Here is an 18,787-nt window from a genome sequence, read left to right as displayed (position 1 = left end):
TAGTAATACCAGTAGTAGTTGTAGTAGTAGTAGTAGTACTAGGAGTTGTAGTGATAGTTGTAGTAGTAGTAGTTGTAGAGATATTAGTAGTAGTGGTAGTAATACCAGTAGTAGTAATTGTTGTAGTAGTAGTAATAGTAGTGGTTGTAGTAGTAGTAGTAGTGGTAGTGATAGTTGTAGCAGTAGTAGTGGTACCGGTAGTAGTACTGGTAGTAGTGGTATTGGTTGTAGTAGTAGTTATTGTAGTGGTAGTAGTTGTAGTGGGAGTAGTAATAGTTAAAATAGTACCTAAGCAGAACATAATACCAATAGTTTCTCTTCCAGTAAATTTTAGGCGCTTCTTAACTCCATACTGAACTCGGCAACAAACAAAAACCTGAGCTTCATTGTTGTCAAATAAAACTACGATTTACCAGTTTTTCCATGTGGTTCCAAGGTATGGTTACTGCTAGAAATAGTAATGAAGCCTAAAGAAAAAGACATGAGCTTAAATATCAATGTAAATTTACATGTCATTTCTATAATGATGTAAATTTGACGAAATGTTCAGAATCTGCAACTCTTCATATCTGTTTGTTTTAATGAGAGACTTCTAAGGGTTAACTAGGCTGTATGGTAGGTAGTGAGTAAAGAGTAGGTGGTATACGCTGTAGGTGGTATACGCTGTTTGCGCTGTTCTATAGGCTATGTGCCCTCCATGTAACAACACTATTATGCAAGTAAACAAAGCTGTTTTGAGTAGAACAGCAAATGAATCACAGGTACTGTACATTGCTGTTATCAGAGCAATTCGATGAGGCTTCTGAACCCAAGACTGTTGCATAACAATGCTCCTGTTTCCTAGGAGAGACGAGCCAAGGCTATCAACATCAGAGATCACCTAAACCTCGCTCTGCTGACGCAGGTTTGCATGCATTCAAGCGGTCAATCCAAAGGCATTTGCTCTGCCTGTTTCACCTGTCAGCTGATCCTTTACAACAATGAAAAGAATTTTAGGACTCTCCCTCAAGCCATGGCTCATCTCTTTGCGAACTCGACGGAAGCGTGCTCACAAAGGGACTAATTAGTCACTAGCCTCAAGGTGATTGTTGGCTCCTAAGGTATAGAGCACTATGGAAAAGGATACGAGTACAAGAACAAGAACAATTAAGCGCGCAGGTTTAATGACCTAGAGAAGGATCCTTAATATTGTCATGGAAGTGTCAGCACTCCTTAGAGATACTGAAAGCAAAGCTTCATCCTTATCAGCAAATTATATACATATATATAAATGGTAGTTTTGTAACTAGAAGCAATACAGTCTCTGCTTTAGCCCCAAGTATTACCTACCAGGCAATTTCACAATAGGAGATTTAATAATTGCTAACGCAAATCCAGCATCACAGCCAGTGACTGAAAAAATTACAGTTTGGGAAGTTACCAGTGTTGCATCATGCTTTCATGAATCAGGCCCCAGGTCAGAGATCATTCATGATGATGCAGGAAACATCATTAAGCTATTAGGAAATACTGCTGCAACCACTCTAAAATATTCCATCGTCTCCATTAGCCTCCAATTTTAGCATGCCCTGTATGACTACTGAATGCCACAGAAGAACAAGCATCTAGAAAACCTCCTCCAATAATGTTCAGCAAGGATCTCGTGATGTTGAATCCCAGCCACAACTGATGATAAGATTGATATCAGCTTGGTACCACATGCACATGTGCTATCTGCCAGGGCTGTCATAGTGAGCAGAGGCGTCAAGAGTCTGGTATGTACGCTGCGGTAGATTAGCTTCGGACGTCCAGTGAACTCCATAGTTCGGCATGTATGGAATGTGGAGGAGGGTTATGGCGTTTACCGCAAACTCTTCGTCACAAGATCTCACTGTCTCCTGACTACCTCAACTATCTTCCTCAAACTCAAACTTCACACTACCCAGCCTAGGCCATCTAAATGCATGTAAATTGCCTTTCCGAACTGCCCTACGGTCCCAACTCCAGAAGCAAACAGCATTGAAATAGAGATTCCATTATTTTTTAGATTTTACAGTGGTAAGATAGCAAGAAACTGCCTCCCTTTATCAGCTGCATGTTTGAAGTTCTGTGCAGTGTCAAAGTTCAAGACATTTAGCTCCTTTAAAAGTGGATGGACATAAACAAAAACACTTATCCATATATTTTCATTTCCTTTCTATTTTAGGTCCGAAAACTCAAAACAAGTCTTGTCTGGATGACTATATTTGGGATAATACATTTTTGACCAATCCATTGCTTTAAAAAAAGAAACCACAACACAGGTCTCAGATCAGCAGAAATTATCACAAACACAGCAATGATCTAACAGAGGCCCACTGTCTTGAGGGTCCTTTACACACTGCTCTAATAGCCTGCCTAATGGATTGGAGGAATGAGAATGTGATGAACTATCCCAGTGAAGGCCTCTGGCTGAGATGTGCTGATGATACTGGAGTCATGAATGCTTTTAGCAATAGCACAATTGTGTCTGTTCTAATCAAATGTGGTTGGAAAATGTGTATTTTGGGTTGGCATAGCCACGGGAAGAACTCATTATCATTAAAATCAATGCAATGCAATCAATGGACTGCTTAAAGAATGCACTGCAGTTGCTGTTTCTGGAGACAAACATTTCTGAATGCTTCTCAGTATGCCTATGTCCAAGAGTATTTACAGGCATGTTTTTGCATGTCTCTGTATGTCTAAATATGTACTTGCATCCCTGATGCAGGAGCTTCACAATATATCATTTGTTAATCAATATTGCAATATTTACAGTTTGAGTATGGTTATTACAACACCCTGCAAAATGCAAATATATCGTACCTTTTGTCAATACAGGTACCACTATTAATTCTTGAATCCTGCCCCATACCAGAAATGACTCAATATTTATTTAAAATGAGCTATGTTTGAAATAAAAATGTAAATACTTTTCCAATTAATTAAACACTCAACTACCCCACAGAAAGGAACACACAGCTAATAATACAATCTCACACAGGGTGAGCATGTTCTGTTTTAAAAGTTAATCAGATTCCTTTTTGAACCTTTTAGAAAGCAAGATATTATTTTAACTATATTTATGTTTATTAGTATTTATTACTAAAGTCATATAGGGCCAGTTTCCCAGACACTCTTTATGCTTAATCTTAGACTAAACAGGTTTTGCACTGGTACATTTCTGGCATGACAGTAGAACATTTGCTAGTTCAGACCATGCCATCAGAATATGATTATTTGGGAGAATGCTGAAGAAAGGGAAGAGAACTTTGGGCTGGAGTTAGGGTGGCTTCTGCTTGTGGTAGGAGACCAGTGGGGGCCTCTGATGAGGGGAGCCAGGAATGAGTTAAAAGGTAGGAGTCGGGGTGGTGGAGGGTTGTGAAGACTTGTCATGGACATGTGAACATGGTAGAGATGGTATTTATAGGATGTTAAATTGGAAGGAGGGGCTTCAGGTATGTTCCTTCTTTTAAGAACGTTTTTTTTTTCATAACACCACCTTAGTTTAGGCTTAATATGATTAAAGATAAAAACACTTGGATAAATGGTTTAATAAACCATTGTCGCAGCCTAAGAGTTAGAATTTGTATCTGGTTATATAACTGCAAAAATGCAGTGTTTTGAGAACCAACTTCTTGTATGTGTTTATGACCACAGTTGTATTTACCCTGAGCAGTCTCCCTAGAGGTGTGTTGCTCTGGAAGCTGTCTGAGAAAGCTTTGACCCTTCACTTCAAACAACTGGTCACTGCTTCGACACTCCACAGACTTCAAACCTGGTTTTGGTGCAGGGCGGAGTGAGCAAATCGGCCTTGACACGAATCTGCGCTGCTCTCTCTGTAAGATAACCATCTTATCTCCTACCTTGAATAATGCCCTCTTAATCTTTACGGATTTACTGAGCCACACACTGTAAAGTTTTATAGCCCTGGCCTCTGCCAATCAGCTGCAAGGTCTGTAAGGTTTATGACCAATGCAGGTCCTATCATAATGAGTCTTAGCCAACCGCAGATGTGATCATGCTGAAGCTCAGAAGAGCTGTGTCAGGTCAAAATCTTTAGGCTTTCAGTCAGAAATGAGGTTCATTCATTGTGGACAGAAACCTGGTAAAGATCATTTACTGAGTTTAGGATGCTTGAATGTTGTCCAATGAGTCTTCAGGTCACCAAACAGCTTTAGAAATAATTCCTCTATCAAAGGCTCAACTATTACCTTTAAAACCCTCACTGCCATAGGTAGATCAGTGAGGACAGGGCAAGGTGCAAAGACACGCCATATCACAAGTGACTCCTCACCTATATAACCAACAATTACATACTCAGCTATTGTAAAGAGCTAATAGCACTTTCATTTCAGAAGAGAAATATGCCTGACTCAGCCAAATGCCTTGTGTGGACATGTTGGTTGGCATGGTGACATTTGCTTGTTTAACATAAGGAGTTCCCAGAGGATCCGGTGAAAGCAATGTCGTCTGAAGTGACTGAATGCTTTGGGAATGCGAAAGGGAGCTGGTGTGTATTAAGGATTTGGGCCAGAAGCAAATCAAAGAGAGGTTAGGCTCATGGCTGTGTGTTTCTCGAGCCTTTAAGGGCTGCATTTATAACTGAAACAATAGAAACATGTTGTAACATCATCAGAGGTATTCCTCCCTTCGATATAGTAGCTCACCGAAACAAGCAGCGAAATCAAAGATCCAAACATTCAGAGCATGATGCTCTGGGTTTTCTACATTATCTGTCGAATTCAAATTATAATCTGAACTTATTATATAACTTATTATATTAACTTATTATTGCTATGTTTATCTAATATTTGAATTACGAAAGTGATGATAATGTAGGAAATGTTTTTCAGACATTAAATATGTTGTATGATGATCCTTGTAGCATTTGGTTAAAACAAGATTGCTTGAGAGTACTAGAGAGTACTTCACTAAGCCACGCCCTATCGACTCCCTAACTTAACAAATTTACTGAAAGTGGGCACAAGACCCACCAATATTGAGGGTGGATGTACACCTTAATATAGAATTTAAGATATTACATAGTCAACAATGTACGCAGGGATAGACATTTTCTTTTGTCTGGTGCCCCAGGCCACAACAAACCATTAAAATAATGTTTGTTACTGATTTACAGGTATCCACCAACAATAACTAAAGTAAATATCGGCTTCCCATGTGACATCCAGAGCTTGATTGGTTGTATATGTAACAAATTTAATTTAATCATTTTTGTTAGAATTCGCTAAATGGATGTTAATGTTACCATTATGATAGCTAATGTGGCAGCAAGCGACAGCTCCATTTAATTTGTTTCACTGCCTGCCATGAGGGCTGGGTTGGTAAAAACTGTAAGTGGCAGTGCTGTATAAAACAATCTGATAATAAGGAAATTGAGTTGCAGTTTCTTTCAACCCTCAATGTGAAGAGTGTCAGTATCTCTAGATAACGACACTTGCAATGCATCTGTGTAAGTGTCAGTCCCCCTCACACACCTGTGTCCTCACAACAACCATATGCTGTAACAGCATTCAGCAACAGCTGAAATGCAAAAAAACTAAATGAAACTAATCAATGCGTTGGAGAACAGATAACTGTAAGAATCCCAGCATTTTAATGCAACATACAGATTGGAGCTAAGCAAGGAAACATTTTTTTCATTGTTCATGGCATATCAGGAATACACTTGAAGTCATGCTATATTGTAAATACTGGCATTGGCATGCTGACTGTCTGGCCCACAGTGCCAATATCTTACAATATAACACTTCCTCTTGTGCATTATGTAAGTAACACCTGACTAGATTGTGTTAAAAAGTATTCTTCTAAAATCTAAATCTATATATAAGTTCAGTTCAGTTTCCAAGTGTATATCTCATTTACATGTCATGACATTCAAGCATTAAAATGCTTGTGGTTAGGCTCATAATAAATATACTAAAACAAGTATATACTAAATACACAAAAAATATACAGAAACAGCGGGGTTTCTTTTACAGTATGTTTACAGTGACTGTGATACTGTCCATAGTAGTTATTTGACATACCAACAATAATAATAACAATAATATTAATAAAGTGTCAGAAATGGTATTTGGGTAAGACTCACAGCTTTGGTAGAAACGCCTGGACGCTGCAGTATCTCCTGCCACAGGGCAGTATGGTGAACAGGTGATATGACAAACAGGTTTCTACAAACAACTCAAATATGGTGATAATATGCATGTATACTCACTCACTAAACACTCATGTTTATAGAACTAAAATATGCATCAATAACATTATTTTCTTAAAAGTATTATGGCTCCACTTCTCTTAACTCAATTTCTAACTTTACATTCACTTTGACCAGACTGACTCAAGAGTTTGCAGTCTGACCCCATTCTCCTAAGATGCTCCACCTCGTGATACGAAACATTTCCAATGTTTCTGATAATAACTAACAGCAACCAAACATGACACCATAACCCTTTAGGCGAGTCAAACGCACCCATTTTACGTCTCATCAGGGTGTTCACCCTTATGAGGAAGCTGGGGTTTGTGTTGTTGTAAACACGGCTCTGTGTTCAAAATCCTTCAGAAGATCTGTTCACTGCTGGATGCACTGAACAGATCTTCTCCATGCTCTCGGTTTCCAAGCACTGTGTGGGAGTTCTGTATTATATTGGCACACTAACCAATAAAGCATAGAGAAGGCCAAACCTCACATGCTAAGGCTTCCTGTGTGCATTTTGTTTGGCTTTTAGATACAGCAAAGTTCCACAAGACAAATATAAAGTCACTTGACTTGGCCATTCCAAGAAGCACAGAGGGCTACAAAAGGAATGAACCACATAAAGGTTATAAAATCCTAATGAAGACTTTGAAACTGAGATTAAATCTATGGAAGAATGAAGTACAAAGAGCAACACAGCACCAACACTCAACTCTTAGAGGACTTTTACCCTGTGATTTTTGGCTCTCTGATGTTTCATTGATCAGGATTAAAGGCTGTACAGAACACATTTATACTAACCCAATGGGCTATATGGGCTGCAGTCCAGGCTCTGCAGCCACCAGGGGTCTCCAGAAATTTGATCTTTAATCACTTTATACTGTTGTTGTGGAATTGATTAACTATTCAGTGTGATAAACCACTTATAACTCATACGTTTTAGTTTTACTAATTGTCACATGAGGTACTGTGTGTTGCTGAGGTAAAGGGGCAGTGGTGGCTCAGCGGTTAGAGCGCCGGGATATCGATAACAGGGTTGTGGGTTCGATTCCCGGGCTCGGCAAGCTGCCACTGTTGGGCCCTTGAGCAAGGCCCTTTACCCTCTCTGCTCCCCGGGCGCTGGAGTTGGCTGCCCACCGCTCTGGGTGTGTGTGTGTACTCACTGCCCCTAACACGTGAGTGTGTGTTCACTACCAGATGGGTTAAATGCGGAGGACACATTTCGCTGTACAGTCCACACTGTACAGTGACGAATACGTGCACCTTTACCTTTTTAAATGATGTACATTATATATACAAAAATATAGGGACACCTGCTCAATTGAGGGTATTAAAACAGGTTTATTGTACTCTTTCGGGACTGTCTTTACTGTCCAGAGAAGGCTTTTTGGAGCATTGCTGTGAGAATTTGATTGCATTCAGCAACAATAGCTTTAGTGAGGTCAGAATGTTGGATGATCACCACCCCACCTCATCCCACAGCTCAGTGCTGGGGGGGCTTTATACTCCTCCAGAGTTTCCTGTTCTATTGGCAATACCTCTCTAGACAAAGTGTTTGTGTGCGCATTCGCACATCTGTGTCAGCAGTGGGTGCAAATTACATAGCTGAATGCATTCATTAGAAGAGGCGTCCGCAAATATTTGGACATGTAATGTATTAAAACAGAGACTAGTCCAAATAATATTTCTAATGTTTATTGCTAGCACGCATGAAAGAAAATGGACCTCAAATCTTAAACTTGAGACTTCAGACTTTAAATCCTAGCCTTGTATACAATCACATAGTTAAATTGGCTAGGTTTTAAGTTTTGAACCTTTCTAATGATGTAAATCAATGTCAAATGTCTTACATATATCTCCTGGAAACAAGGCTGATAAGAGGCCCCAAGAGTCAGACCAGTGCACCAGAATGCCTTATTATGACCATGTATTAAAGTACGTGGTTGTCTGGCCTTAAGTCTGCATCCACATCTATGGCAGATAGGCTTGGGCCAAGGTTCACTTACCTTTAATACACCTTGCAGCATGAATCAGTGTCCCAAACAATCCAGCACACAGATCAAACAAGGTCATCCAAGACGCAATAACTGCCTGATGTTAAATGTACCAATGAAAATAGCAACAAGATTTGCTTTTTTGCGGTTTAGTACTTCCTAACCTGATTTTCATGCTGCTAGAATGAGAGCATGTGGACGATTACATAACAAGTGCATACAAAAGTAAGTAAGCAAACCACTGCTGTCAACAGAAGGTACTGAGAAGCAGTCTATAGTTCACACAGGCACAAATAAATTACTCCCTTTTTTACACTCAAGCCCAAGACTACATAAAGCGAAGGAGAAAACTGAAAACAAAAACATGAGCTACACCCATCCATGGAACCTACATTCCATATCCTCAAACAATGTATGAGAAAGGAGAGGACTATTAGCATAAAAACACAGTAAAATTATGTCACACTGTTTTCATAATGGGAGTGGTGATGGAATGGAAATAAGAGCAAGACTGCTGGGTGCCTTTAGATGCAAGCCAATGTTGACACTACATATACAAATCATATTGGGATAACTTATGGGCCACAATCGATACTGTTTGTAATTATGCCCAGGTTTTAAGACACACTGAGACATGGTCACTGCTGGAGTTCTTCAACATTTAGTGACCAATCATTTTAGCACTACACACCACCTTTCCTATTATACATTAATAGGAGTGTAATGACAAGTTCAAGAAAATTTTTAATTCTAAGGGATAATAATAAACAAAAAATAATTTTGGATGTTTTACATGTTTAAAAAGTCAAGAGCTCAAATGATATACTACACAGACTGGATTGGTGCAGAAATATATAGCTCAAAAAATCAAGGGGTGTATGTTTCAACAATGCAGGTTTAAACATCAACACACTGAAAATTAATGTCCACATATGGCATGTAAAAGCTTTTACAGTTACCAATTTAGTAATGCACTGAACGTTAATCTATCTGTGAATATAGATTAGCAGCCATAACAATAAAGCCCTTGCAGGTGACGTGAATAACATTGATTATCTCATTCTATTGACACCAAGGGTGGGTATATTAAACTGTAAGTGAACAGTCAGTTCCTGAAATTGATGTGTTATAAGCAAGAACATTAGGCAGACATAAGAATCTAACCGGCTTGACAAGGGTCACAAATTGTTCTGGCAAGACGACTGGGTCAGAACATCTCCAAAACAGCTGGTTTTGTGGGATGCACCTGTTATGCAGTTAAGCTCATTACCTAAAGGTCATTTCCTACCAAAATGCTCTGAGGAAGAACAACCAGTAAACCAAAGACAGGGTCATGGGCATCCAATACTCGTTGGCTTGATGTCTGAAGGTCTCACCTCACAACTTACAGAACTTAAGTGATCTGCTGCTAATGTCTTGGTGTCAGATACCACAGAACACCTTCAGAATGCATGCCGAGTCCATGCCTTGATGTGTCAGAGAAGCTTTGGTCGGTAGGTGGTTTTAATGTAATGCCTGATATCTGACCTCAAAGTTTGAACTGTATGCACATTCTTTTATTACCCTTTTTATTGTTTACAACTTTGACCACATAAAAATACCAGCCATACCAGTCATACCAAAAATACCAGCACCTACTGAGACACAGATGAACTGGATACTTATATTTAAGTATATGTAATGGATGTTCCATATATTGCGTGTTTAATAACACATTGATACTGAAACTGAGATTGCAAGACATGGTTGACTGCAAAGTCCATATTGAGAAGTAGACAACATGTTGCTAAATGTAGGATAACCACCATAATCAGACAATTGCGCCGAGTACTAAACTGGGCCCTGTTTATAAATCTACCTCAGCAATGTGAAAAAGAATGGCATGCAGAGTTTCAAATAGTATGTCCAAGCCTTATTCTGTCAGGGTCAGACTGTTGTGTGCAGCTGTAATAAATGAACCTACAACAATAGAGCACAGCTGATCTCAATACAGTGGTGGTGTAGCTGCTGAATCACCACAACATGCCCAAACAAATAAGTGATTGCTGCATAAAGCAGCAATCCCGCAACATGGGTGTATCAGCAAAAGCCTATGTGTCATGAGGCTAGTCTTACATAAGCTAATCTCTTGCTTGCTTTTGTTTATATAGGCTGGCATCATCAGTCTGTTTTTGTTGTAGTTAAGTCCACTCCATCAAGTGTGTAACCTTTCATTTGATGTCTTTATAACAGCAGCAGTTATTTTAAGCACAGCATTTTATGCTGTCATCCACATTGTATGTTAAATATTAAGTTACAAATTTACATGCATTTAGACATGTTACACTGGCACTCTGTTAATAAATGGAACATTTTCCCAGGCAGTTGCACCATTATAGAGAATGGATTACACAAATCCAAAAATCCAAGGTGTTTGTTTTTTTAAAAAGCCTTCTAGGCTTCTAACATATTCACAAATGTCAGGTGCAACAGGTTTATAAGGACTTATTTCATTAAAATCTCATATGATCCAAGGTTAATGTCCTGAATGACAGCAGCTGACTTGAATACCACCCAGAATCAATAACAGGCCTAGGTGGACCACTTTCAGGTTTCGTGAACACCTGAAAACGTCACTCAGTGTAAAAAATCTTGAACTCATTTCAGAAAGTACCATCGAAAAACAATCTGAAATTCTGCAAGCAAGCCACTTTTACCGCAGGTCAGATACGCCTTGAGTATTTCTGGAAGGATCAAGAGGAAAGAGCAGAATGGTTTATTATATCTTAAACTCTAATATGCATGTAAAGGTCCGGAATGTTACAAAATAGTGAGATTACGACATTATCTAAAGGACATTAGTGACTGAAGACGTATGGAGGCGTCATTATAATGGCAAAAGGTCCCGGTATGCTATGATATGCACACTGTGTCAAGCCAGCAGTGCTAACGCAATACACTGTTTACCTTTCACTCACTGCACATGAAACACATTAGGGACCGATAACATTTGAATGTAGTTTGTTTACGGCTCTCTGATTAAGCTGCAGTACTGCAGAGATGCGTGAATGCATTGCAGGAGCACAATCAAGTCATGAAAAGCTCTCACTGATTGCTGCAGGATTTGCTCCTGAATGACCGGCCCAGAATCAAGGGGTTAACTTTCAACCTCCTGCATTAGAGCCACTTTAATGGCATTTTCACAACCTTGCAGAGTGCAGACTCTGCTTGGCACAGTTCCTGGTCCTGAACAGAGCTGAAGTTAGCCAGGATGTTTCCTGCTTTGTTATTGGGCTCTCTGGGTAAGATTTACTGGTTCTGCCAAGTTCTGGCTACTAGTGGGAAAGACTTGCTTCACTGCAAATTGTCCTTCTTATTAACCAATCATTCTTTTTGTAGAACCTACATATGTGAACCTGCTAGAAGTGCTGCTTAGTCCCTAGCTGTTTCATATGCTTTTTCGGAAAACTGAACAATTACATATTGATATACATTTAAGCAGAGTGCTCCGCTGCTAGATTTTTCTTAGAGCTTTAATTTGCACAGTTCATGAAGAAAGGACACCCTCTAGTGATGAAACAGAAGCATCGCAAGCTGCGACAGCAAATCTTGACCTGTGTTCTTTTGCTGTATCAAGTGATTGTGTTTATATGTGTGATATCACATATATGTACTCACATTTTATCCAAATAATATGAAATATCATGGAACCTCAGGAAGGACAGCATGTGTGCAGGTTTTATTACTGAATGCACGGACAATAATCTAAAGGGACTAGGGTGCTAATTAGGGTTTAACCCCAAGTGTGCTTGCACAAATGTGTGAAGAGCAATTGTAAGATATGTAGGTGTGTGTGGCTTTGAGCTGCAAGCCCTAACTTGCTGCTAATTTCTTTTAGCAGTGCTGTGTTTTCAGCCTGAAGCCAATTTAAAAGTTCTTACAAAAAGCCTTTGAAATAAAAGCACTTCTGTGAAACACACTCTGGAGCTCAAGTGTAAATTAAGCGACAAAGTAGATTACACTTCGAAATGAAGAGCTTAATATGATGCACACCATAAAGGATGCTCAGTAGTGTTCTATTGTCCTTAACCATATGCTGTATCATTAATGATCTATTGCATGCTCTTTATTTTGCTTTTGAAATGTTGCCTCTAGGCCATCGGTATCATTGCCCAAGATGTCGGACAGAGAGCGACTTTTGTGCCTGAAGCTATCAGACTAATTAATGAGCACTTACATTAATTGCTTGGTCATTAGGATTATTTTGGTGATTATAGGTAATTTTTATGTGGTCTTCATTTGTCGTCTGTTGTTTCTTGTGATGTTTCTGTGCCCAGCCTAAATTGCCCCTTGGGGATAAATAAAGTGGATTCAATTCAATTAGTTTTAATTAAGTGATGTAAAACCACTAATTTTAGTATACATTTATTTTAATATCAGTGTTTCAGTGAACAAATAAACACATACTATTCATATGAGGAGCTTTTCAATTCTAATTGTACAGGTGCCTTAAGCTTTTGCACAGTACTGCATGTCTTACATATGTCTTACATATGTCACTGTCACACAAAACCCTTGCATCTCTATTTTCTCAGTTTTTTCTGCAGTCTCCAAATTATTCTTTATTCTTTGTTCATTGTTTCACAATGTCATGAATAATTGGCCGAAAAGGTCCAATTGGAATAAAATCTTTTTTTTTTTTTTTTTTTGGTAATATTGACTTCCATTAAAGGATAAGAAGGATAAGCTGCAATGTACTGTATTTTGCCCGGACATTAGCATAAACTATACATTTATATATTAGATTTTCATTAAGCTACATTAGCTTAATGGTAATGCTGGTTAGGTTGGGTGTCAGTGTTGTTATTTTAGCTAACAATTGTGACTAGTTGGCTACTGACTGTCTGTTTGTGAGTACAAGTAAGTGTCAGTCCGACAGCAGCACTGTACCAAGTACCCTGAAGGAGACAGGAGGATGAAAGAATGTAAAAAAGCGTGCTCTATAAGGTTGAACTCACCTCTGAGCTCCAGTAGAATGGCCCTGAGCAGGTTGTGCGTACCGTGCCTACGTTCTCTCTGGTTGGGTAAGCTCCTCTCTCCCCTTCCCCTTGCTCACACAGTTCCATTGTTGCCAGCTCCTGGGCCAGGTCCGACTGGCTGACCGACCGGCGCCACCTTGACAGGGGTGAGGTAGTGGGAAACCCAGTCTGTGAGGGCGAGCAACCTCTAGGCCCATTCGTCCGGGTCACTTGAGATTTCACCTGCATTCGGCTGGAGCTCTCACTTCGGCGGGTGGTCCGAGGGTCACCCTGGGGGATGGCTCGTCCTCGCTCTGGCTCCTGGGGTAGAGAGAGGGAGACTCTGGCCAAGCAGGGGCCGGTAGTGAGGTAGCGGGAGGTAGAGGGCGAGTATCTGGAGGGCTGAGGCTGGCCGCGGGAGATGTAGCTCAGGGTGGGGTCGTATGGGTCATATGGGCGGTAAGGGCTTAGCAGGGTGGAGCCGATGGTGTATTTGGGAGAGGAGTAAACTGGAGACATGATGATGAGGAGGTGGAGGATGGTGGGAGGGAAGTCAGCCACAGAATGGAGAGACCCAGACTGTTAGAAACAAGAAAAACAGGTGAGTTGCAGCAGTATATAACTCTTTCCATTAAATACTGTACATTCATCTGTATTAGGAAATGATCTGTATGTCTCCAGGGGTGGGTATAATAGCCAAAAACATAACAAATGTTTTGTAATGTAATAAATGTACTGTAATTAAATAACAACCCAAGTAGTAGGCATCAAACTACAGCTTGAAAAAGGAATGAAAATTAAGTCATGACACTTTTCATCCATACTGTGTCGTATTTCCAAGAAAAACACAGAGCTAAATATTTATACTGGATAGCTTGGGTGAGAGGAGGGTTTTTAAACATTATAGTATTGGTTAAAACTTGCTTTTGTTAAATAAGACTAAATAATAACATTAATTGCATTATGAATTGAGAAAACAGCTCCCTGAAAGTCTTCTTAATTGATGACCCAGATTATTTAATTATTTATAATTAAATAATTATTATATGTTCAGAGTGCTATGCAGCTGCTAAGAGGACAGTTAATTGTTAGGAAAAAAGTTTGAGGAGACAGAATATTTATAAGGCTTTGAAAATTGCATCATGTGGCCTTTTCTAACAATGACTCTGGACAAGCCATAGCCCTAGCAAGCTAAATAAGGTCTGTGGCATTGGTAAAAGTTATCTAAGAGCTGCATGGTGCTTCTTTTACTTCATTCTGAATTTGTTCAAAACTGTAATTATGCCTAATCCTGGTTAAGATGTTGATAATGTTTTATCTTTAACTTGCATGCCTCTAACATTTAAGCGTATATGCCTATTCACAGATCAGTTAATCTTCCATTCACCTAACTATTCACAGAAACAGAAATATTGGCTAGTGGGTCTAAACCTTTGCATGCAATTTTCCTATTCAATCCACAGCAGTTTAGTCCCATACATTCATGCTGACATTATAAGGAGAGTTTCAGTCTGGACTGCTTTTTGAATAATGACCAATATACATCAGATCAGAACAGTGGTTATTTACATGCATCAGGCTTATTAAAGGCACAGTAGGTGGGGATAAAAATGTCCTATCCGCTGGATTTTCAAAATAGTAAAAAATATATTACTACTAATTTATTACATACAGGAATGTAAAAATAATGCATTTGAACTTGCGTGGGTGATTAACCTTAAAATCTAACACAGTTAACATCACTGAATGAAAAAGAGAATGAGATGGCCTCTGTAAAGAGAGTTGCTGGTGCTGTTCTAGTAATCCTGCAAAGCCAGCCAAAAAGAAAGAGCAATCTCAGCAAGCCCTGTCTGAACACACCCCCCAAGAGCTAGCATAAGGGCATGGCACGTCTTACAGAGCACTTTCTCATCCCTCGCTCTCTTCAGAGACTTTGGTCACTAGACCCACAAATGTATGTTGAGTATGAGCATTCTTGAAACCTCCTGACATCCTGATTATTTCACTATATTCTTCATTTCTTAGAAAGACGACACAGTTTTGGTCAGTCAGTGATTTAATGAAAACTTGTCTATTTGTATTATTCCCAACATTGGGTCTCATTTATCAATATCATCCAAATAATTATTTTAAATGTGTTCTTGAGAAAAGTCCTGACACAAAATCTACAGTGTTTTTAAACTGCAGACCTTTTCACAGCTCTGCTCTTATAATGATGGACTGCACTGTCCTTATAAACTGAGCAGTTCCCCAAGTACGTAAAACTGCATAAGTGAATTCTAAAAAGAAATTTCTTATTAAAGCGGTTGACGAATAAGGTCCATAGTTCTTTACAGTGAGCCATTACTGCATACAGTTTTTCTCAGTCAGTTTGGTACACTACTTGTACAAAGATCATCATACAGTTAATTAGGGCTGGGCGATATGGCTAAAAACTCATATCTAAAAGGCTTAAGAGAAGTATGCCGAAAACCTTATAATGCAATACCTTCTTTCACAGGAGCTCCTATTTTTTCATGTTAGTACAATGCTATCTCAACCTCCTAGAATGGTGCCAGATAACGTTGTCACAGGAACTACACAAGCAGACAATGTTGTGGGCACCAAAACAATAGGTTGTCACAACGTAACCAGGTTTGCTGGGATACATATCCATTCGCATGAATGTGCAAGAACGTGTTAGGATGTGCACAAGTGACTAGCTGATGTGGAGGCTGATCAGTTTTGAGAGTTTTAAGTATAATATGAGAAATATACCAACACAACTGAGTAAAACAGTAATATGTGGGTGTCTAATCAATGCTTTCTATGCTATTTAGGCTACAGGCAATTATACAGTATCTACCAAACCAATTTCCTACTGCAATACCTCAGATATAGATTCCAGTCAGCTGCTCTACACTTTCTACACTGCATATTTGATCATATTTCATTTATTGCTGCTTGTTATGAGTGAACACTGTCAGGATTGCCACTTCATTTTGTTGTACTCACTGCAATGCCAATGAAGATCTCTCTATCAATCTGCCTGTACTCTTTCTGTATATTACATTATATTAATGTAATTACTGCACTGCAATCACTTTTCTAGTACTTCTTATTTATATAATTGGGTTATATTATAGCTGTATTTATAGTCAGGTTTACTGTTTCCTATTTGCCACTTCTTACTACTATTTTAAGTGCCTTTATTATGCTGCTCTCTTGTTTGATTTTGCTGCTGTAAAAAATGACTTTCCCTGTGGGATGAATTAAGTGATCTATCTATCCATCCATCCATTCATCCATCCATCCATCCATCTATCCATCCATCCATCCATCCATCCATCCATCCATCCATCCATCCATTCTGCCCTGTGGGTGTTTCAACAACTACAAAGGTAAATGACATGCTACCACACTTCTCCCTCACATACTCCTTTTTCCCGTTCTCTGTTTCCATAATCACAACTTATCAATTCATAATGAGCCAAAAAAGGGGCTTGTGACCACTTTAAGATCACAAAACTGTTAAATGTGTAAGCCAGCATCGTTTATAACCAGAACCTGAATACACGCACTAAGGACGCACTATGTTACTGATCTAACTGATCTGATCTCCCCAGTTCACTCAGCATACACTACAAGTCCAAAAGTTTGTGGACACCCCTTCTAATGAATGCGCTCAGCTACTTTAAGTTGCACCTATTGCTGATTCAGATGCACACACACACACACAGCTTGTCTAGTCCCAGTAGAGAGGTACTGCCAATAGAATAGGACTCTCTGGAGCAGATAAACATGCACCTATTGACAGACACGGACTTGAGGGGTACAGAGTCCCCCAGTAGTGAGCTGTGGAGCAGTGGAAATGTGTTCTCTGGAGTGATGGTGCACCATCCAAATACTGTTGGGATGATTTGGGGAGTTGGGGGTGAAGTGGGGTGATGATAATCCAAAATGATCCTCATAGAAATGCTCCAAAATGAAGTAGAAAGCCTTCCCTGGACGGTAGACACATGACAGTAGTATTTTGAATGCACTTGACTTTGGAAGAAACAATTAATGAGTAGGTGTCCCAATACTTTTGTCCATATAGTGACAGTACTAGGTGTCGTTAGCTTCAGTTACGGGGGCTGCCGTTGCCCCCAGCGCTGATTTGCCACTGAGAGAGCTCGCTAACGGACGCTGCCCGTTTGGGAGCCGGTAATTATTTCACTTCAGACTCGTTCGTATCTAGTATTGTTAAATGGACCATGAGCTGAGCTGCTAACAGTACTAGTTGACCGACAGGGCGGAATAAGTCGGTTATGTCACACTTTGAGCCTGTAGCTACAGCTAGCCGCAGCTAATCCTGCAGTAGTTCAGCTCAGCCGCAGAGCACAGCCAACCGTCCAACCCACCGACCGACCAACCCACCGACCGACCGCGCTTACCGGCGGAGTTCCAGTTCATCCTCCCGTTAACCGAACAGTCCTGAAATACAAACGGGGCGCTTGCAGGCGTATTCGGCGTCGTTCAGTTTCACACACAAGCCGCCAGAGTTGTCAGCAGACCGAGAGGGGGAGAGCCACGGAGAGACACAGCGAGCGTCCAGCTGGAGGTATTTTCGTTTTTTAAGCCGGATTCAAGGAACCGCCTCCCAAGCGGTCGCCCTGGCGACGCGGATGACACGCGCGCGCGCGCACACACGCCCGGCTTGTATTCCTACCGTTGTGGTGCAACGTCCACTGCGCTATGGACACATGCATCTGCCTCAACTTAATTTCAACAGCCATAACCACATCTTTACAGGTTTTAATATTTAGGTTCGTTTGGCCTTCGAAATGAAATCTCCACATTTTTAGCAAAATCATAGCAAAATGTCCCCACCACCTCCAGCCCATTCACGTTTTCTGTTACTGCGGCCACGCTGGGTCCTCGCAAGGCGCGAAATACATGAACACACATACACGCAGTGTTGTATTTTTGGCTGGTGGTACCTCTGACTAAACACCCTGAATAGACTCAAAGTGGGTAGAGTGGATGTAGTGTAGACGTGCTCACTTTATTCTCAAATAAACATATGCGATTAAAAAAACACTACAGTAGCCCAAGGCATCCTCATTAAAGGAGGGTATAGGCAGACATTTTTCTCAGTTTCATTCATCATTAATCTGTTGTGTAATTCATTGTTATTACCATTGTACAGCAGGACCCACAGTTCATGTGATCTGGTTACACACATTCCTCTGGCTTCCCATAGCATTAGGTCAAGTATTGAGTGATACATCAAGGCTAGTTGCATGTCCATGTAACTTGATGGTCATTTCTATTCAGTAGCAAATACAGTACATTTTAGTACATGGTTCATCACTTTCATTCACAAAATGGGCAATATATACAGGTATAATTACTAAATCCTGTAAAACATATAGGCTAATCAAAGACACATGGAATACTTGTGTTGGTTTTGTAAGATATTTGTGCTGTTCAGGTTTATTTCAGCATCCTAAGTGGTTTATTAAGGGGAATTCATCATTAATAGTATTTGGAAATACTTCAAAGACACTGAATGCATATACATCCAGTGCAGAACAACAAAGTTTTATCTGAGCAAT

At 39.9% G+C, this 18,787-nt stretch overlaps 1 protein-coding gene across 1 annotated transcript in view; it reads right to left on the bottom strand.

The window, feature by feature from the left end:
• The window catches only part of usp2b (ubiquitin specific peptidase 2b), a 45,417-nt gene extending 27,629 nt beyond the window's left edge, over window positions 1–17,788 (bottom strand). The window contains exons 1-2 of the mRNA XM_072671663.1: window positions 17,624–17,788; window positions 13,209–13,787 (exon numbers count right to left, since the gene is read on the bottom strand). Coding sequence (XP_072527764.1) covers window positions 13,209–13,727 — 519 coding nt within the window. The 5' untranslated portion in view covers window positions 13,728–13,787; window positions 17,624–17,788. The remainder of the gene's footprint in view (window positions 1–13,208; window positions 13,788–17,623) is intronic.
• Window positions 17,789–18,787: the final 999 nt, after the last annotated feature.

The sequence above is a fragment of the Salminus brasiliensis genome, chromosome 1 (assembly GCF_030463535.1).
Source record: "Salminus brasiliensis chromosome 1, fSalBra1.hap2, whole genome shotgun sequence".
NCBI lineage: Eukaryota > Metazoa > Chordata > Actinopteri > Characiformes > Bryconidae > Salminus > Salminus brasiliensis.
The sequence above is the reverse complement of the archived record's forward strand: the minus strand, read 5'-3'. Positions and strand labels throughout refer to the sequence as shown.